Source organism: Mustela nivalis, assembly GCF_964662115.1.
Source record: "Mustela nivalis genome assembly, chromosome: 16".
Taxonomy (NCBI): domain Eukaryota; kingdom Metazoa; phylum Chordata; class Mammalia; order Carnivora; family Mustelidae; genus Mustela; species Mustela nivalis.
The window spans coordinates 2252758-2274445 of record NC_139035.1 but is presented as its reverse complement, the minus strand read 5'-3'; the positions used below and the strand labels follow the sequence as shown (position 1 = coordinate 2274445).

At 41.0% G+C, this 21688-nt stretch overlaps 1 protein-coding gene and 1 long non-coding RNA gene across 2 annotated transcripts in view; both read right to left on the bottom strand.

The window, feature by feature from the left end:
• The window catches only part of LOC309849862, a 92437-nt gene that overhangs the window by 50821 nt on the left and 19928 nt on the right, over window positions 1-21688 (bottom strand). The window lies entirely within an intron of this gene.
• NTMT2 (N-terminal Xaa-Pro-Lys N-methyltransferase 2) lies at window positions 632-20129 on the bottom strand (the record flags this gene model as incomplete). Its single annotated transcript, XM_082702809.1, has 4 exons — window positions 632-1503; window positions 2268-2517; window positions 8015-8190; window positions 19976-20129. 4 exons carry the CDS (start codon window positions 20127-20129, stop codon window positions 1232-1234), a joined length of 852 nt encoding a protein of 283 aa, XP_082558935.1. The 3' UTR covers window positions 632-1231.

Genomic DNA, 21688 nt, shown 5'->3' with positions numbered 1-21688 from the left:
AATGCCTGGGTGGCTCAGTTGGTTAAGCAAGTGCCTTCAGCTCAGGTCATCATCCTAGAGTCCCAGGATTGAGTCTTACATGGGGCTCCATGCTCAGGGGGAAACTGACTCTCCCTCTGACCCTCCCCCCCCCACCACCATGCTTTTTCTCTCATTCTCTCTCTTTCAAATAAATAAATGAATCTTTAAAAAAAACATTAAATTGCATCTTTTGTTTGAATGATTTTAGATATTTTTTGAGGTGGGGAGGGGCAGAGGGAGAGGGGGAGAGAAGATCCCGCACCTGGCACAGAGCCCCATGCAGGACATACCCTGAAATCATGACCTGAGCCGAAATCAAGAGTCAGATGCTTAAAGAACTGAGCCACTTAGGCACCCCTAGATTATTTTTAACTAAACCGATGCCTTAAATTAATCCAGCTAGCTTAGTTTTCATGGTTTATCATTTCCCTTCTCTTTCCAATGTACATTCTTAGCAATGAACGAAACAGGATTGGCAGCAATAAAGCAAGCAGTGCTGGAGGCCAATGGCTAAAATTAGATTATCGAAGATATTTACTTATACATTCACAGCTGAAATTTCAACGAACAACATTTTCTCCTGAAAGGAGACACTTCCTCATCACTGAAATGGAGACCTCTGTTATCAAATTACATCCATATTACATCATTGGGTGGTAAAATAGAACCAAAATAGAAAGTGAAGCCACATATACTTTCTCTGGGAAGAGAAAGGCTAAAGAAAAATGAAGCAGTGGATTTGTTTTCATAGACTATTTTGACTGGTGCTGTCTTAATTAGATAGATATTTTTTGTCTAAGAGAAGTAGCAGTCCTAAAGAGGAATGAAATAGACTGTAACTAGCATGAGGGCAGAGAAAGGGGGTCTAGACTTGAACCCACCCTCCCGGGATACTCCATAATGCAAATCTTCACAGACCAAGACAGTTTAGAATTTAACATTGCTCCCTTTTCTGTTTTTGTGTTCACTTGTATAGTTTGGGTGTATACAAGTAGTTCTTAAAACAATTTTCCTGATGTTTTACTCTATACATCGTCCAGAAAATCCACTGGATGTGTGCATGTCCTTATAAAATCAGTGGAAAATTTTACATACTACATCATTTCCAGACATGCATTGCATCTCTTCTCTCCATCACCCCATGAACTAGGAGGAGAGGGCCTCTGCCCCAAAGCGCTCTGTGCAGCCCAGCCCTGCATTCCACTGCCAGTCAGGAATGTCCATCACTGTGCAACGCGAACATCCACACCGGGACGCACTGCTCTGGAAAACCTTCCTGCTTCTCCTGGCCCAGCACCACCAGCCCACTCTTCCTAATGAGGCTCCAGAGGATGTCCATGTCCCGAGTCACACTGCTGTCAGAGAGATCGAAGAGACAGCCCTGTCGAGCCACGTTGTCCTTGAGTATGACGACACCATTTTCTTTCAGGCCAGCTCGGCACCGGGAAAGAAACGCAAGAAGGTCTTTATCAGTCAGGTGCCCTACAGGTGAGGCCAAGTAGATGGGGGAACAGGATGAAGTGACGGGTGTGAGAGAGGAGAGTAGGAAGGTAGGAAAGACCACGAGGCTAAGAATAAGGAGATCATTTGTTCATTCATTCACGAATTACTTAAGAGCCTGAACTGGTCTAGTTGCAGGAGACTTAAGAATTTAGGGAAGAGGACAGGTATCCTCTCTGAGGAGGCTCTGTGTCCCATCTATAAAATAGGAATTCAACTAGCTGGTCTGTCTATCTCACAAGCACAAAATAAACTATTGCCTAGCCCCTGAGTCCGTGCCATTGTCCCCAGACAACCCAATTTTGTCATCACTCCTGTGTCTCCTAGACACACTCACACTCACTTAGACCAAATTCGAATTCATTGCTACCTCATTTCCTGAGAATTTAAATCTAAGAAAGTCTAGTTTTGCCAATAAATGGGGATAAACTTTTTTGACCTCACTTTTTAAAGTTTTTTAAGTATTTGGTTTTCTTCTTAGAGTTAGGTTGGTATAAAGGCATTCCATCCCTGAATATGGGAACTTTCAGGCTTGTAGCAGAGCATCTTAGGGGAGAGATTGGGAGGACCAGAGCTCTGGGGGTTTCTAAGATGCCTAAGTCTAGTTAACTGCTCTAAGCATGACTACAACTCAATCTCCCTTTAGGTCTTTGCTTCCCCTCCACCCATCCTCAAATTAGTCCCAGGTGTTGTCTTCTCTATCTGGGAAGGGGAAAAAGGCAGATGTTGGGCCATGCAGCACTAACCAGAGACCCACTGAATCCAGATGACATCGTATCTGCCCAATGGAGGCGTGAATTCCTGCAGGCTGTGGCAGTGGTAACTTTCTACCTTGTCCCCATTGACCTGCAGATAGTTCTGGGCTTCGAGGAGGAACGATTCCATCATGTCCACCAGCTCCACACTGTTGAAAACCGGCAACAAGACATGCTTGCTGACCCTTCCTATCCCAGAGCCGCAATCCAAGGCACAGTCTGTCCCAGCTCGCCCGGGGCCCTGCAGAAAGGTACCTTATGGAATACTTCAAATACAAACACTGACCCTGAGTCTAGGACACTCCAATGACCTCTTTAAACTAACTTTATTTTGGTCAGTTTCACGTAATAAAATGCATTCTTTTAAATACACCATTCAATGAGTTTGAACAAAGTATACGAGCATGTACCCACTACCACGATTGAGTTCTAGAATACCCAGTTCCCTTTTTCAAAAAAATACCCAACCTTGCTAGCTTTCACTTTCTGTATTTTATCCAAATATATATCTTCAAAAGAATTTCAAAGTCAGAAAGTAGTATCTTAGGTCTAAAAACTTGGTAATTTTCTCAAGGAAACAAACCACTGAAAGCCCTTTAAAAGTAGAATTGTATTAACTGCAAATCTGGGTCAAGCCCACAGCTAAATGGACCTGCAGGGTGGCTTATGGCTATATAAAGAAAAAGGGAGGGAGGGAGGGAAGGAGGGAGGAAAAAGAGAGGAGAGGAGAAGTGAGAGAAGAGAAGAAGAGAAAGGAAATGAGAGAAAAGAAAAGTAAAAGGAAGGAAAGGAAAGAGCAAAGCAGTGAGAAAGCCTTTTAGGCCAGAATTTTACTTCAAACCTAGCCCCGGTGGCACACAGCCCTATCACATGGATAGAAGGTGTTTGCAGCAAAGTCTTGTCGTCTCTTTTCATGCTAAAAATTGTTTTCTGCCTTTATAAGAGAAATTACCTGATTTACTGGGCACAAATTCCCTCTAAAATTGTTTTTATAATGACTGTACACTAAATTAACTGGAGATGATGGATAGATAGGCGGTGCAGGGGGAAGCCAGCCAATGGAAACTTTCTCTAACTTGCTCCTACAAAGTAACACATACCTATACATACACATACACAGATACATATTTGTCATATGTATATACATATATATACACACACACACACATATACATGAGTATATACTATTATATACATGAGTGTATACTATTCAGTGTCTATGCATTATCTTGTCTAGATTACTTGTCATGAGGGATGACTGCTAAATATGTTTTGTGTTAAAAATTACAGCAATAAGATACTTATGTTGCCAATCAAAATCTTGAGAAAGACTGCTCTTGTTTTCACAGCAACTAAAGATTTTTAAAAAAACATCTGTCTAAGGATCAAGAGGTGATGTTTGAGCAGAAGGCAACAGCAGAAATGCTCCTTTCTAGTGTACCCAGGAGGCCTTCTTCACATCAATAAAGTCACAATGAAGAACAAAAAGTGAAGCAGTTGTGGCTTCTTTTCAAATTGAATCATAATAACCATGATTTATCAAGTGCTCATACACAGAAGCTCTTTCCATCTGTAATAACTATAATAATCAAAACAATTCCATAAAATCATGATTATTCCCACGTTTGAAGCTGAGGAAATTTAGATTTCTAATACCACACAGTAATGGCAAAATTAGGACTTGAACACGGAACTGCTTGAATCCAAACCCAGTTCTGCCTTAGCGTTGTCACCTCAAGTACCAGCCCTGATTCCCTCTGTAGTATCTGTCTAATGCTGTGTTGAACAAAATCATAAGGCTTCAATGAGACTCAATGAAGGAAAGAGTTCTGTGATTGTCTAGTAATGTCTGCCTTGTGCATGGAAAGGGGAAGTGTCAGTACATGTTCCATGGGTTTGCCATTCCGACTTACACTATGTCACCTCCCTCCTTCGGGTATTATAACGTAAACTAGTTCAGAAAAATAAAAAAGGTTTAGGCTAAAGATTTGTACTGTTAACACCATAATGAAAACATCTTTTAAGTAAATCTGTTACATAAACAGGATGGGGAAAGTATAGGGAAATTCATTTAAGCTACTGAAAATGATGTTAGTAGAAATGTATATGCTCAATTAGAGATTATAACTACAAATTCTTCCTACCGTTACTTGGCTTTAAATCTCTATGGATCATGTTGCTCAGGTTATCGTAGCAAGTAGTCTTAGGATTAAACCACAGAATGAAAAAGAGGGCTCAGAGACCTGTGCCAGAGGAATTGAGATGATCAAAGCTTTCCTCCTTTATCTCAATGGACCACATAAACACAAAGCCGCTCTAGCTAAGGGGAGGTAGGGCCTCATCCACTCACCCTCCCTATCATTCTCCCAATAAGACCTTGAAGGATCTTAGCAAAACCCTAGAGTTTTTAAAGCATTCATGTCTAATTTCCCTACCTTTTCAGACAAAGAAACCGAGGTTCAGAGAGGTGAAAGGTTTGAAATAGAATTCCCTTGAAAATTCTCACCCTTGGAGTTGTATTTTTCTCCAACTTAGATGTGTGATATTTGACTATAGTTACTTTTGAAACAACGGTTATTTACAAATACATTCAGGTCCCTTCACCCTAATTCTGTGTACCCCCGCTCCTACCCTAGTGCTTGGTTCTCGTTGTCTACTCTACATGTACTGGCACTGCCTCCCTGATCCTGGCACCAAATTTCACTCTCTCTTTCACACACAACTCCTCTAGGAAGGAGTATTTAAAAACAGATCTCAGGGAGATCTCCTGCCTCTTGGACACTATGGCTGCCCCTATTGAAAGCTCATGTCTTTCCATGAATATGACTAGACCTACACACAATGTATGATTTCAAAACAAGACGTTTTGTTATTTTCCTTTTTTTAATTGAAAAATGCTTTTATTATATAATGACCTTGAATAAATATTACATCTAATATTATGCTTATTTTTTATTATGTTGAGTGAGCCACTCTATAGTACATCATTAGTTTTTGATGTAGTGTTCAGTGATTCGTTAGTTGTGTATCATCACAGCACGTTTTGTTATTTTCATTGTCATTTACGACGCTGTCTTCCTATGTATGGATTCATATAAAATAGCAAAATGCTGTTGCGAATTTCATTTTAGTTTTGATTCTGCCTATATATTTTTCTTCGAAGAACATCATTTTAAGTTCATCCAGTGGAGTTTAAAACTAAAAGGAAAGTGTTAAATGCCACCATATAAAAACCATGAAATAGAACAAGTGAGACCCAGAGTTTTTTAGTCATCTCATCTCTGCAAGATGTCAAAAGATAAAGAACCAACGAATACTGGTTACTTTGTATAAACTGCTGCTTTCCCGCTAGAAGACTAAATAAAACCGAGGAAAGTTATCAGCCATGCCAGTGACATCATCTTGGTATATTTGTTTGTTTGCTAAAGCAAACATATTTGAAACAAGTTTAAACACCTTTCCCACTGTCCTGGGTCACTAAGTGGTGAAAGGAAGGCAAAACTTTATATTAAACACTCTGCCTTTTCCCAGTTGACATGAGATAAATCATGTCAGATACTCGTATTCCCTAGCGCCTTGCATCTTGACCTGGATACTAATTTAGCAGATTATTAAGGTCAAAGCACCAAAATATCATTTCTTTAAAAAGACTGTTTGCCATTAGTTAGAGGTCACTGTTTCACAACGAGCCTTGTCTACTGAGAAGGACTCCTTATATTTGTTTGAAAAGAGCAGGCTGTTTTTTTTCCAACATAAACATGCAAGCATAAGGCTGTTTCCTTTCCCAGGGCCATGGGCATGTGGATGGGCTTTGTCTGACCAGCATCCCTGTGGTCAGCTTGGCATTCCACTCGGAGTGACAAGACAGCTGGATTATTAACTAAGCTTCTCAGGCGCACTGGGATCAAAGTCGGCCTCGCCACCAGGCAGGCAGGAGAGATTGCTTTCAGCCAGGCTGGAGGAGAACTGAGGTCCATGGTACATGTGTGTGTGTATACACACACACACACACACACACACACAGAGCAAGGACTTTTCTGCTTCATGAGACAAATGGAAAAAGTATGTTGTGGTTAAGAGGAAAGAGTTTGGTGTCAGAAGGCCTGGTTGGGCTTCAGTCCCGGCTCTGTCTCTTACCGGCTCCATCACCTTGACAACTTATTTCACACGTCCAAACCTCAGTTTCCAAAACTGGAGAAACAAGGATAATGACAGTACTTACCTCCTAGAATTCTTATGGAACATAATCAAGACGATACCTCTAAAGTGCTTAGCTGAGCAACTGTCTCAGAAAACCACTCCCAGAAATCAGTCAGAAACACTGATGAGAAATACTCCAGGTTGCCCTGACATCTACAGAGCCACAGCCGTCACCTCCAGCCGACCCGGCCCTCGTGGCGGTGGCTGACGCTCACACAGGGGCCCCGGTGGCTGCTCCGTCCTGATCCAACTCTCTCTGCTCAGGCACGTGGGGCTCCAAGGAGGATGGATGTGAGGTGAACCTCACTTCAACACTCGGGATATTGTGCTTCTAAGGAGCTTGGCAACCTAACCCAAATACTTATTTATAATGTTTATTTATAATAAATTTATTATAAATTATTACTTATAATGTTTACTTATAATGTTCTTTTAAATTTAAACTTAATTAATTAACATATAATGTATTATTGGTTTCAGAGGTACAGGCCTGTGATTCATCAGTCTCATGTAACACCCAGTGCTTTTATAAGAATAAAATGGGCTCCAAATTTCCTACAGATGACTTCAAAATGATCGGGATGAAACTTGTTTGCCAGTTAGGACTTTATGGCTTCAGCAGGACCAATAACAGCTTTATTGTGTCTGCAGCTCCTAAGTTTATTCAAACAACTGGATGAAGTTCCTTAAACTGTAATGAATATATTTTATGTAAGCCTAGTAGTAGTAGTAGTAGTAGTAGTAGTAGTAGAAATAAACTAGTTTTATTGAATGATAATTATGTGCAACAAAGCAAGCACTTGATACATATTATCTCATTTAATATTCACATTATCCTATGAGGAAGGTTCTAGGGTTATGCCCTAGTCACAGGTGAAAAAACTGAGACTTAGAGCACTTAAACAATTCCAAGGTTGCTTATACACTAAATAGAAGAACCTAATGACTCTGAAGCCCAAGTTTTTGGCCACCACACTATACAGTCTGTCCCTATGGGGTGGGGGAGTAAGGAAAGAGTTTCATCCAAGACCAGAGCTACAGAGAGATCACATTCTTTCCAGGCAAAGTCTGCACTATGTATTAAATAATATAAGGAGATTCTACTGTTCTTATCATTTTAAAACCAAGCATAAGCATGCATTTCTTTACTACATTGAATTTGTATTACAGGAAATCAATAAATAGCCCCAAGATCCCAAATGGCCTTCTCATCAATCATTTTGGTGTCAACTATTTCATCTGTGAGAGTCTGAAAAGAGATGTCTTCCTAATCCCCAAATTATAACATTAGCACTGCTGGTTCACCTTCCCCTGAAGCACGAGAGATTAGCTGGTACTAGGATGATGAAATGCCAAGTGGGATGAACCAGTGGTTTGATGCAACCTATCCCCTCTCAACATCTTAATGCAGACTTTCAGGCTAAACTCTTGGCTGAGCTATTTGACTTCAATATGACTTAAATGACAACACAGAAGCATGTGAGTGCAATGTTTGCAAAGACTTTGCTTGCTTATCAAGCAGCAATTGGATAACTCACCCCAACAAATTTCCTAAGAAATTCCCGAGAAGCCTGGATATCTGGGTTGGACAGTTCAATGAAATTTCCCATCATACCCTCTTCTGTAGCAGGTACTTCTTGGTAGAAAAGTTTAGCTCTGGCATAGAACTGCATCTCACCATTGATGATTTGACTTGTTAAAGCATACAATTTCACTGCAAATGAAATATTATTAGTATTTATATGACAGAACAAGTTCATTCTTAATATACATTGAATTGTCTCTTAGAAAGAAGCCTGTGAATTTGTGCCGTGGAGGAAAGGCATCATAGTAAGAAGACCTAAGTTTGAGTTCTGGTTCAGAGGCTTAATATGTTACCTTAGCAAAACTTCTTAACCTCTCTGATCTTCAGGTATCTCATGCATAGTGGCATTTTTGTGACTTACTAACTCTATAGTTTAATGGAACTTTAGTTTATTACTGTATTTTCTAGAAGTTTAACAGCATTTAACATAATAGAATGAAGACGGTCACAAGTTCCATAGTGAGTTTTATCTTTGAGCTCCAAATGTTTTATGAGAACTTGATCATTAACCTTTACTTCTAATCACAAGGTACATTCAGGGTAGCTATTTTTTTCACCACTTTTTAAAGCAACTCATACTGAACTATTTCTTTGTACCAACATTACAGAAGATGTGCTTGAGCTCTTTCTTCTGAAAATAAAGTAATAAAAAAGGATAAAAAGATTGGTTGAGCAACTATTCTGTACCAGGTAGTATATTAGGCACATTCGCATATACTATGCCACTTCATTATTTAAGAAACCATACAAGGTATTATTTTAAGACATTTATTTTTAGAAAAAATACGTACTCCCATTTCTGAAGAGTAAATCCAGATGTACGTGTTTTTTTTTTTTTTTTGTAGACAAAACTGCACCTCTTTAGATATAAAATATTCTCATTAGGGGACATTCAGGAGGAAATTATAGAGAGTGGAGGAAAGGAAGGAAATTCTGATTCAAGTCTGTAGGCTGAATACATGCATTTATCTTGCCTTTCCCCAGATTCCTCCCAATTTTTTTAATAAACTCAACACATAACAATGAAGAAAATGAGAGGAGTGCCATGGTGGATTCATGATTTCAACAAATGTTTGAAAGACAAAAAGCAGATGGAACAAAGCTAAAAAAAATTGTTCAGTCTTGTATAGATACAAAAGGAAATAAGAGTTAGTCAAAAATCTCTCTGCAAGCCAACCAGTGAGAGGACAAACACACCCTCCCAAAAGCAACTAGCAGCACAGCTATAACCCTGGGTGAAGGAGTGTCTTCTTTAAAAAATTTAATTCAATTAATTGCCCAAGGAAACCTAAAGCAGTTAGTATTGGGATCCTGAAATATGACTCATTTTAGCATATAGATGAACCCAAGCATCTCATCTGCTCACACAGATCAGAGTCTGGTGAGATCTACCTATACATGGGGGCACCTGGGTGGCTCAGTGGGTCAGGGCCTCTGCCTTCGGCTCAGATCGTATTCCAGGGTCCTGGGATCAAGCCCCACATCGGGCTCTCTGCTCAGCGGGGAACGTGCTTCCCTTCCTCTCTCTCTGCCTGCCTTTCTGCCTGCTTGTGATATCTCTCTCTCTCTCTCTCTCTCTCTCTCTCTCTGTCAAATAGATAGATAGATAGATAGATAGATAAATAAGATCTGCCTATACATGTATAGCTCTTGTCATCCTTTCTTTTCAGGGGAGACATATTTAACAGAGGAAACCTTCTCCATTACCTAGAATCATTGAACCTGGCCTTATCCCTAACTATGGATAAAAAATGATTTCCAAACACGTGAGGTTTTTAAAACAACAGTCTGAAAGAAAAAGACAGAGATAAGCCATTAGAAATGACCCAAAAGAAAATAGAAATAATTCAGGAAGTAGATGAGAATTTAAACCAAAACTAAACAGAAAAAAATATAATCTTGGTGAGATATGAGAACTGGTGCATCCATAAACCAAAAATAAGATGCCAAGAAAGTGATAATTCAAAGAATAACAAAGAATTCTTAGAAATTAAAGTTTTGATTACCAAAAACTTTGGAATAGAGCATTGAATAAATTTGTCAGAACATAAATAAAAAGACAGACATGAAAAACTGAGGTAAATAGATTAGAGCTATAAAGACTTAATTCAGGAGTCCCAAACATCAAGCCAATTAGAATTCTCAATAACTTCGAAATGGAAGGAAGAAAACTATTAAAGAAATAATAGAGGAAAATTTCCCAGAGCTGAGAGTGATTGTAGGGTCCAACAAATACTGAGAAACATGTATTTAATTTACACAAATCCTTAGGAAATTTCAAAACACAAAGAGTAATAATCCTAGAAATAGAAGATCCTAAAGTTGTTTAGAAGGGAAAAGGTGGTTGACCTTCAAGGAGGGTTGCCAGATTCAGCAAATAAAAATATGAGACAAGCAATTAGTTTTGAATTTTATATAAACAATAAAAATTTCTTAGTATATGTATACTTGAAATATTGTATACTGCACAGGGCATACTAACACAAAAAATTATTCATTGAAAATTCAAATATATCTGGAGTTTTATATTTTATCTGGCAACTATATTCAAAGGAGTAGAATCAAGCTTACAACATAGGTCTCATCAGAGCACTGGGAATTATATGCAGCTAAATGAATCACTGAACACTCATCAAAAACTAATCATGTACTAAACAGTGGCTAGCTGAACATAATAAGAAAGAAAGAAAGAAAGAAAGAAAGCAGAAAGAGAGAGAGAGAGAGAGAAAGAAGAGCTGAGACCAGAAAATAGGGTCACCTGGCTGCTCAGTCAGTAAAGCATGTGACTCTTGATCTGGGGCTTGTGAGCTTGAGCAGCATATTAGGTGTAGAGATTCCTTAAAAATAAAATCTTTAGGCGCCTGGGTGGCTCAGTTGGAGTCCCAGGATCGAGTCCCATATCGGGCTCCCGGCTCCATGGGGAGTCTGCTTCTCCCTCTGACTTTCTCCTCGCTCATGTTCTCTCTCACTGCCTCTCTCTTAAATAAATAAATAAATAAATAAATAAATAAATAAAATCTTTAAAAATAAAATCTTGAAGAAAAATATAAATACTAGAAAGTAAAGAAGGAATGCCATCAATATTCTGAGAGAATTATTTTGAACCTAAAACTTAATACCCATTCAAATGTGGAAGAATATTTACCTACCAAGGATCCATTCTTCAGAATTTCTTGAAGCTGTATTCCAGCCCAATCAAGGTGAAAATCAAGACAAAGTATGTGTCAAAAGACAATGAAATTAACCCAGCAATCCAATGAAAAGAAATCCCAAAATGATAGATACTTATCAAATCTGGAAAGAAATCAGTCTTTATTACAACAGAAAATATAGGCTACAGAAACATAAGTTCATCCAGAAGTAGAATGAATTGGATTCTGGGCAATAGAGAAAAAAAGAATCAAAGAAACATTAGTTATATTCTAAAGAAGACATATTTTTGTATCTTAACCATCTCAAATAAAAGATAAGTGAAAACTCCAAACAAAATATATAACAGTACAAAAATGTTATGATATAAAGCAAATTAAAAAACATAATTTTCAGTAAAAAGAGTATATGAGAATCTATTTAACCTTAACTGGAATCATTTTTATTCAAGTAGCACCGAGGTTGTGAAATTGGACTAAGGCACTGCTTGGTTCTTGATTGAATAACAATTACATAGTCCCAAATTTTGATTCTAAAAGTTGAAAATCCAAGAAACACCACTTATAATGTTTCATTATAATATATTCCATCTATGGAGTTACACTGGTATTTTCCAACTCAAAGATGTTGGAGCCAATTTTTGGACCTTTGAATGGTCATGAGTTTGCTGAAAGGGATATAACAATATAATATTGTTAGTCTTTCTAGAGACTAACAATATTATATGCTGTAGTTCCATATATATTAACTGTTACAGATTTGTTAAAATACAAATCTTTTAAAAGAATTAAATATGTAGATGCTTTTTGCCATTTTATACACATATTAACAATAAATATGTGGCTCAATAAATTCTACAGGGATGACAAAAATCAAGCTTAGCCATCCCAATACCATGAGGGCTCCAAATTCTTCTGTGTATCTCTCAGAAAACCAGTCTAGGAAATCACAGCTCATAGACTCTTCCCCAAGTTGCATGCTGCCTGGGACCACAAGCAAGCTAGAGCCCAGTACTCTCATTGATCCAGCCATACTCATCATCACCTGCTTAAGTCAACTAGTTGGTAAAGTCTATTAAAACCGTTAATCTAGAAATGGGAATGGTCCATTATGCCAGCAACATTTAGACCCCAAGTGAATGCCAAGCCCAGCAGGGGTCAGACTCAATAGGTAGGTTTTTACGGTTATGGGCTTCAGTTCTCATTTTCACCTAATTGACAGGAGCATTTCACTAAAACGATATATGAGGTGTCATGGCCAGCCCCAGATTCCGCTCTCTTGGTAGCTCCCGCAACAGTGCAATTTGACTCAGATAAGGTAATCAATCATCAGTTTGTGCCTTTTTAGTAAAGGAATACACTAGCAGCTCATTCTTGTAGGACTGCAATGTCTCTGAAATTTGGAGTAGCCTAAGACAGAGTTCTTGATATAGTTCTATTCGTTCTTGATATAATATGGTACTTATTTCCTGACCTACATTATGGGCTGAACTCCCAAGACCCTTGCAATGGTTCACTTGTTACAAAAAGGAAAGTAGAATACACGTTAATTTTTCCTGAAGAAGAATTCAGATCTTGCGAACTCCCTAAGGAAAATTTTGTTAATAGCTAAGCGCTTATATCTGCTGAGTATCTTCTTGTCTTCTCTTTCCTTCTTCTTCCTTTTTGTTTTTCTAAACGGTTGGTTATAGTTTTTTTTTAGACTTTGTTCCAAATGTTAAAACTGTTTGTCAACTAAAAATTGATCTGGGAGAATAGGTAGGTTACGTTGAGAAAATTTAGTTTGAAATGATTTGAGATAGGATAATGGATCATGTTAACCTTTTGTTTATAAACGGGGGAAAAAATCCCAATAGGAGATGGTTTTATGAATGGTAAGACCTTCCATAAAAGAGATTTACAGATGAGAACTTCCCAGTTTAGCCATTAAAGAATAATGGTAAAAATGGAAAGAAGAAAAGAGGGAAATCAGGGAGGAAGGCAGGCGGGGAGGCAGGCGGGGAGGCAGGCGGGGAGGGAGGAAGTATCTAGGTACCATGGAATATTATTCAACCACAAAAAAAGAAGGAAATCCTGTCATTTATGACAACATAGATGGACCCTGAGGGCATTATGCTAAGTGACAGAAGTTAAACCGGAAAGACAAACAAGGTCTGGTGTCTCGGAATACTAGAATACTTGTGATTATCAAGTCTTGGAATTGCCCTGAGGGGCCCTCTAGGTTTGATTTAGTCCTTGGATGCTTTAAGTATCTGGTGGTTTCGATCTCTAAAATAATGCGCTACCTACCCTAAAAGTTTTCGAGTGCTTCTTCTTTTTCAGCTGAGGGCTAGTTCAGCGGTTCCTAATTCTTTCCAGGCTTGATCACAAATGAGGTGACCAAAGGGAGGGCAGGAGGGACAACACACTTTCCCCGCTTCGGCAAGGACCTGCCACCCCACGCCATATTCTTTACCACCTTGGCTGAACATCTTCCCGACTCTCTTTCTTGAGTGTTCTACCTAACCTACTATCAAACTTTAGAAGTCTACATGTCTGGCTAAGATAGAGGGGGGAGACTCCTCACGGTGAGATGTGAGATGTGCACTGGAACCATCAGACCTGATTCAGCAGTCGCCATGTGTCCTGTGCACCTCGTAGCCTGTGGCAGTCTCTAGCACTCTGTTTCCACTTTCCGCAAAAACACTCTGTGTGGATCTCTCGCCCACATTGAATTCTTCAGGCTAAGGCTGTCTCTCACTTGTGCTTGCAACCTCAGCACTTACCATTATGCTTAACACATAGCAGGCCTCTTTTGAATATCCACTGACTAAATGAATATGGTTCACTTTCTGTTCTTGGAATAGCATGCAGGTTCAACAAAGGAGAGAGTGGCTAGAGGGAAAAGCTGACATAAGTGACACAAGTTACACTTTTCGTGTAGTTTCTATCTATCCTCCTAATTAGTCAAATCCACATAATGAAACGTAGTAACTGCCACTGACCAAACACGGACGTATGCACTACCTATGCTTAGCGTTCACACCTAACAGAACAGGTAAGATAGATGCTGTCACTTACGAAAGAGCGCAAGACAGCAAGAGCTAAATTACCCAAGACTGAGTAGCTACTGAGAACACAACCAGAATTTAAACCCAGGTCGAGGGGCACCTGGGGAACTCAGTCGTTGGGTGTCTGCCTTCAGCTCAAGTCATGGTCCCAGGGCCCTGAGATCGAGCCCCGCATCAGGCTCCCTGCTCGGCGGGAAGCCTGCTTCTCCCTGTCCCAGCCCCTGCTTGTGTTCCCTCTCTCACTGTCTCTCTGTCTATCAAATAAATAAATATTTTTTAAAAATAAATAAACCCAGGTCTATTTAAATCCAAAACCCGTATCTCATCCCTCTCATGCCATGTGTGCATCTAAAGTCTGCTAAATAAAACAAGGCATCTGGCTCTCCATTTCTTTTTTTTTTTTTTAAGATTTTATTTATTTATTTGACAGAGAGAGACCACAAGTAGGCAGAGAAGCCAGCAGAGAGAGCGGGGGAAGCAGGTTCCCCGCTGAGCAGAGAGCCCGATGTGGGGCTTGATCCCAAGACCCTGAGACCATGACCTGAGCCGAAAGCAGAGGCTTAACCCACTGAGCCACCCAGGCACCCCTGGTTCTCCATTTCTTTAAAGCAAATAATCTTGCAGCGTCTGCATTGCAAAGGTAACAGCAAACGTTTGAAAACCTATCACTGTTCAGTGAGTTGTGCAGCCGTGCCTCCACAGGGGTAAAATCAATTTGAAAAATGCCAATAGTTATATGCTGAGTTTTGTTTGGCAGTCCCACGTGTCTTATGGGAAGTGTTTTTATTTGTTAACTCTGGCCTTTAACTGTGGTGCCAAACAGGTGACCATTGTTGCAATTTCCTCCTTAGAGACCGATTCCTGTCGAAAGAGGTAAGGGAAGGGGGAGGTACTAAAAATTGGTGGGTACCTCTTAGGCACCCGGCCTTATAGTAAGCACTTTCATATTAACTCTTCATATTATCTATTTTAATCCTCATTATGATAACATGAAACTGGGGATGGAGTCCTCATTTTGCCCATGACTGATGAGAGACTCAGAAAGATTTAGTAATTTAATATCACTTGGAGATGACGTGTCATAGCCATGTCCTACCTCATCCGTATTCTGCTAAACTGTGGAACTCCTGTTCCAAATGTGAAGTTAGACGAAGCCTTTAACAATGTGCAGGAGAAATAGACTCTTTCTCCATGTGTGATCAACAAATGGTCACTGACTTCTCTGTACTCGGAAGTACACTGTGGGGAACGCTAGAAGGATCCTTGAGGGGGCTAACCTGTAGAAACATCTCTGCTGGGCCTTAATAAGCCCCGTGAGCACTGCTTCACCAACTGGAGATGTATACAGTTGTTATTTCCTATTTGGTCGCCAACAACCACCTTCGGACAAATCACTCACCCCAAGACACCAAGTGCACTTGTGCTGGTATAACTAGGTTACATGAACCTACTCACTGGCCTGCCTCTCTTGTTGATTATCTCGGTACAAACCTAATGTTCCTGTCAACAAATAAACACAGTAAAACTTCCATCGCTGCCTACAGAACTCAAGCTGCCGTTTTCACTGGGAGGCAACATGATTCTGAACCTCAAAAAAAGGCCGACTCTGGAGTCAGACGGCCCGGGTTCTAACCCTGCTTCCTCACCCACAGCCATGTGACCTTGGGTAGGTCCCTTAACTCCACCACCGCACATGGGCCCCGCAGACATAAGGCACGAAAAGAACGGTACCACCTAACAGGCGCGCCGGCAGGAGTCACTGACTTAGGAACGTGCAAAGCACTGAGAGCAGCGGCCGGCTTACTCCCGTTTCCTCCTGCACGGTGTTGTGTTTGACACCACAGCCAAGCCGTTACAGGGGATTTGCGTCACGCATGCTCTTGCTTCTCCACAAATTTCTGAATCTGGCCAAGTATATTCCAGCAAATGCCCCCATGACTGAATGTCCCTGCACAGTGCGCTTGTGGGACCGGCCACCTAACGCAGGCAGCTGGAAGGAGGAAGGCAGGAGAGAAGGAATCAGAGAGTCTGGTTAGCCGCCGTCCTTCCCACAGTTACCCCAAACAACAAACTCTCTCGGCAGGCCCTACAGTAGCCTTTCCCTAACCTTTTAAAAGAAGGGCTTTACTTTCATTTCTACGAAGTTTTGAAACCACCAAAGGAGGGGAAGCCAATTCCAAGACACGTGAGCGGAGCTAAGGAGAGAGCGCATCTACGGGCTAGGTTTTCTTTTCAAACTAAAAAGCTCACTGTCCCCTGCTGCCTGACTGCTGCCTGAAAAGTCCCAAACAAGTGTGCTGAGCCTATCGTCTTTGGTAATGCCTGTGCTAGGGAAGACCATCTGGTAACATTAGAAGAGGCCTGGCTCCAAGGGAGAAAAGGAAAACTAAGCCTTACTGAGTACTGGCTATCCTTACTGAGTACTGGCTACTTACTACGTGCAGTTGCTTTTAATGCTTCCAACTGCCCTGAGGAAATTGATACTCAAAGACTTTAGCAACTTCCAGAGGTGACTTTCTCTATCAGGCGCAGTGTCAGAATTTGAACTCAAGACTTTAGTGACCTGAAATTAATTACTACTAGGAGGCCACATGATCTGCTGGGAACAGATATGGAGTTCTTTCTACGTGCCAGGAACCACGGTAAATGTAAAATTCTGTAGATCTAGAAGAGGACAAGATGAATGAGTCATGGGAACTAGAGTCCCATCAGAGAACTAACATAGGTAGGTACATGCGTCCCATAAAGAGACATTACAATCACCTAGGGGAGAAAACCAAGGGTTAAGTAAGATAATCACGGGTCTGGGGAAGACTTGTGATTGGATGAAAGTCATACTAGCAGGCGAGACACACGTGCTGGTTCCTTTCTGCCCCTTGAAATTAGCTTAGAGTCTCCTAGAGGTGCTTTCACATCTGTCGTGAGAAGAAAACAGTGCAAAAAAAAAAAAAATAAGCCAAGTATTCATAGGGCTGACAGCTTGCCTTTCTTGTAACCTTAATTTAAACCTTTTAAAAATTAATAAAAAATTATTTGTTGATTTGCCTTCATTACCAGTTTATAAAATTCTGAAGAACAGATACTGCGTCTAATTGTTTGAATCTTCTCCAGGACACTGAAGAGCTCTTTGCACAATGACAGAGTTCCATTAAAATCTCTGACACTAAATTGAACTCATCAGAAAGCAGAAGTGTCTGGTGTTTCTATCTCTAGAAACCAGTGTTTCCCCCTGGCAGAAGCACTTACCAAAGACCACACATGCGTACAGGATGTTGTGTTGCTCAACATCCCTGTAGTTAGACAGGGCCACGCAACTGGTTCCCGGCAATGGTCTCTAAGTAGATGTAATGTATGTCCTTCTGGGACAAAATATTTATGGGCTATTAGGGAAAACTTCAGCTCCTAGCTTCTCTTAACATAGTGACTAGCAGTGTTCCCAGCAGTGGAGCCTCTGTCATCCTAGATCCCTGAGAGCCTACGTGGAACACAGCCTCCACCCCCATAATGCTTGTTGAAACGATACAGCAAAACGTAAACTTTTATGTTTGGCCATTGAGATTTTAGGGTTAGTTTGTTACTGCAGGATAGCGTAGTGTATACAGACTAAAATAGCTCCCAACTGCTAAAATCAAAGAGACACCGTGGATGGGGCCACCTCGGTTACTCTCAAGGGAAACGAATGCCTGGGCTGAATCACCCCAGTCAGAGAAAATAAGCAGTACCTGTTCTTGGAAAACTGACTAAGTGAGACAGATTTGTCTTTGGCTTAGAAATGCACTGAGGTTTTCAAAGAGTGATAATGGGAACTGATGGGAGATATCAAAGTGCCTCAGGAGCCATTCGTGAGGCTAAGAGGACAAAGCAGGGCACACATCCAGTCCCCAACCCTAAAGCAGAAAATTTGCACTTTTTCCTATTTTACACTGGGCTTTTATAGCAGATGCTGTCAAAACTTTGTTCTTATTAATATTTTTGGTAAAGACTGCAAATCACTCATAAACCATCAGCACACTCACAGAGGAGAAAAATCGGTATAATCAGAATGACTCTACTAATTAAAAAAGGGATTGAGACCAAACGTAAATCATACTCTCCTTTTCCCGAATTAATTTTCAACTGATTTTCAGAAGATACTGTTTTATTCTTCCTTCTTAACTCATCTTCAGCTACTTTCAGAGGGGTAAATCTCTCTCGTAATTATCTTTAACATTTGGCAGCCGTCTGCCCCTTGGTGAGTATCTTAGTAATTGTAAGTGATAGCTCTTCCCAGTCTACGGCAGCTCAGCCACTAAGATGTTACTGAGATGTGGCACACACAGGCTTTCAAAAGTGTCTCTGGAAAAGCAGCGCTCTGCCGGTGTGTGGAACAACCAGGACAGCCTCACCTTCCAAAGGGACTGCTCTAGTTTTTCCATTTGGATACAAATGAGACGCATGACTCATCCTTAAAGAATTACTCATGGGCCGTGTGACCTACAGGAAAGAGCCCTTGTCTTAGTTTCTTGCTTTGCTATCTGAATGAGATCTGTGTCGGTTAGATTTCATCATCTCTGAATTTTCTATTCCCCATTTGAAAAAATAAGATGGGGGGCAAGGTTGTGAAGGTGGGAGGAGAAAAGTGATCATATTATCCTATCCGTCCCACGGTGTAGCTGTGAGGACCAAAGAGAATCATAAATAAGGAAATTCTTAGGAGGCATTGCATAAGATGAAAGCATTTGTAGGTCTAGAATTAAAGATCCCTTCATAAATGGATTTATAAAAAGAAAAGTTGGTAGGCTGCTAACAACTAGTTTCTTGAACGCAGTACAAAGAATTACGTAGCTCCTACCATGTCTGGAAACCCTGGCCACATCAAGTGCACAAAGGGGCTTTCAGACAGCGTTAAGAAAACAGACTGGGGCGGATACATACTGGTCCTGCTTTCGTTGGGAGAAAATATAAATCAAAGGGGGGACACTTCACTCTTTAATCACAAGTTATTTCCTCTTCGGCGCAGTTAAGGGTTCCTTGAAATAACCCCATTCACAGAGGCTAAGAAAAGTAGTGGAGCCAACCTGATAAGCTTTTTATTGCCCTATTGTCTAATTCCCTGAAAACGGGAGGAAATAGGGAAAAGGGAGACAGACCACTGCCCCAGGTTTTTTTGTTAATATTCAAAGACCAGACTAAAACCTGCTCCTTTTTGCTTCTCTATTCCTGTGACTCAGGAAAGCCAGAAAGGATCATGCAGAGTGTGGGCTCATGTACACACACACATACACACACACACACACAGAACAAGGACACCTCGATCTATTACCGTTTAGTCTTTCTTTTTATCTCTTAGCTGACATATTACCATGTTAATACTCTCATCTTTGAGTTACCTAATTTGCCCCCCTCTCAATTGTGGCAAATATTTTAAAAGTTCTTCAAAACTCAGGAAATGGATTTCTGTAAGCCTGGTAGTCGGGCAAACCGACACCCAGGGAAGAAAATCACAGTTCTTGACAGGGCAAGGGTATCGCAAAATAGAGACCCAACTTTCCAGGCAGCACCTGATCTTTGCACGTTGCAAGAAAGAATGCCATGAAAACATTTAAGCCCCCTGACATCTGTCGCAGGTTCTTTTTACATAAAAAGTGTCCTTGTTCTAACTTCTCTTGCTGAGGTCTCAGGACCTCACAAAGTCCCCCTTTCTTGTCCCTTATCTAGTAGCTCTGACTCACTTACCCAGGGGAATTTTTTCCAGCAGGTAGAGATAGCTCTGAAAGAAGTCATTGCGAATGGCTTTGTGAAGGATAAAGGACATGCTATGTCGACAGAGTTCATCGTCGGTCTTCTGCCAGCGGGATCTAAAGGCAAAATGGGCTCCCAGGTGGGCCATGGAGAGGGGCGGATAATTATTCCTACAGAGAAAGGGAACTTGCCCGGCTGTTTCTTTGAATTAGCCTTCTCTTCCGACACGAACTTGAGACTGTCATTTTAAACCAGCCCCTGTCCATCTATATCAGGAGAGGCTGTCATGGGGGCACGGGGGAGGGGCAGCAGACTCGGAAGGTCAAGCTCCTGGCACATCCCCCGCCTAATGACTTGGGCGACACCGCTTCAAGCCAGCAGGTGCTAAGTAAAGATGAAAACAGGCTGAGTGAGATCCTGCTTCATCCAGGAAAAAGCAACCTTCCCTCTTTACTTGCCACTTCAAACCGGGAGGAGCACAACCCGCTAACACCCTGACTATTTGCTTTAATTTGATTCCTAAATTGGAACAGCCTAATTTCCATTTCAAAGCATAGGAAATATTTTGCAGGAGATTCTGTTTCCTGATTTCCATCACTCGTCTTGGAACACAGAATCCTCAAGTTACAAGGACCCTTCAAAGTCATCCTAGCCAACCAGGCTCCTCCCATCAGGGCAATCTCGCCCAAATCTTTTCATAGAGGTGGATATGCATTTCCTATTTTAGGATTTTTCAAGGGACACAATTACATGAAAACCTGTTTTGATATTAAATACCCATCTCTGCCAGCAAACCGAACACTCCATCTAGCTTGCTCTAAACAGCGCCTCATCATGTACGCCGGTTTCTTCTTCTCTCTGTATCATGGAGATGATTTTCCTCATAAGTACTCAGTTGGTTTCTACTTCTGATCGTCCCTCTGGGTCCATTCTCCACTCTTCCCACACTCTGTGTACCTCAGAGGCTGACCTGTATGGACAACGCCAGAGGATTCTTTGCCTTCTCAGTTCTAGTTGGGTTCGGCCAATAGGTAGTGACAGCAAGAGACTGAAGGAGACCGAGCTGATATATTTATTCCACGGGCACTTTCCCTGTGGAGATGCCACAGGCTGACTGCTTCCTTTGGTAGAAAGTCACAGCTCCAATCTGGCATCTTCTCATACAGACATCTTGTCCTACTTCTGCTAACTGCTAACTGCTCCCTCCTTTACGGCTTCAACCCTTGGGGCAGTGACGTGTCAGGCTGCCACAAGCCCTGGAGTAATGCACTATTCCTTGCAGTTTTGCTGTACTTATCTACACCTTTGTAAATAGTCCCTTTATTAAACCCACTCAAACTCTCAAAGTTCAAATGCCATCTGTTTCCTATAGGAAACATGACTACCATTTTATCCCTGTGATGTCCCTAATAGGAAAGCCCATAAGAACTCAATAGTCTATTGGACCCATATCATGTGTGACCCCAGACCACCCACCAACTCCAAAGGTAGTAGATACACACACACACACACACACACACACACACACACAGATAATCCAATGCACACAGGATAGGCAGCCTCTAAGATGGCCCCTTCTCCTGCTTGATATTCACACCTTTGTGTTATCCTCTTTCTTCAAAGTGGGATAGACTTACTGACTCACTTCTAAAGAATACAATATGGCAGACATGACAGGATGTCACTCCCAAGATTAGGATATAAAAA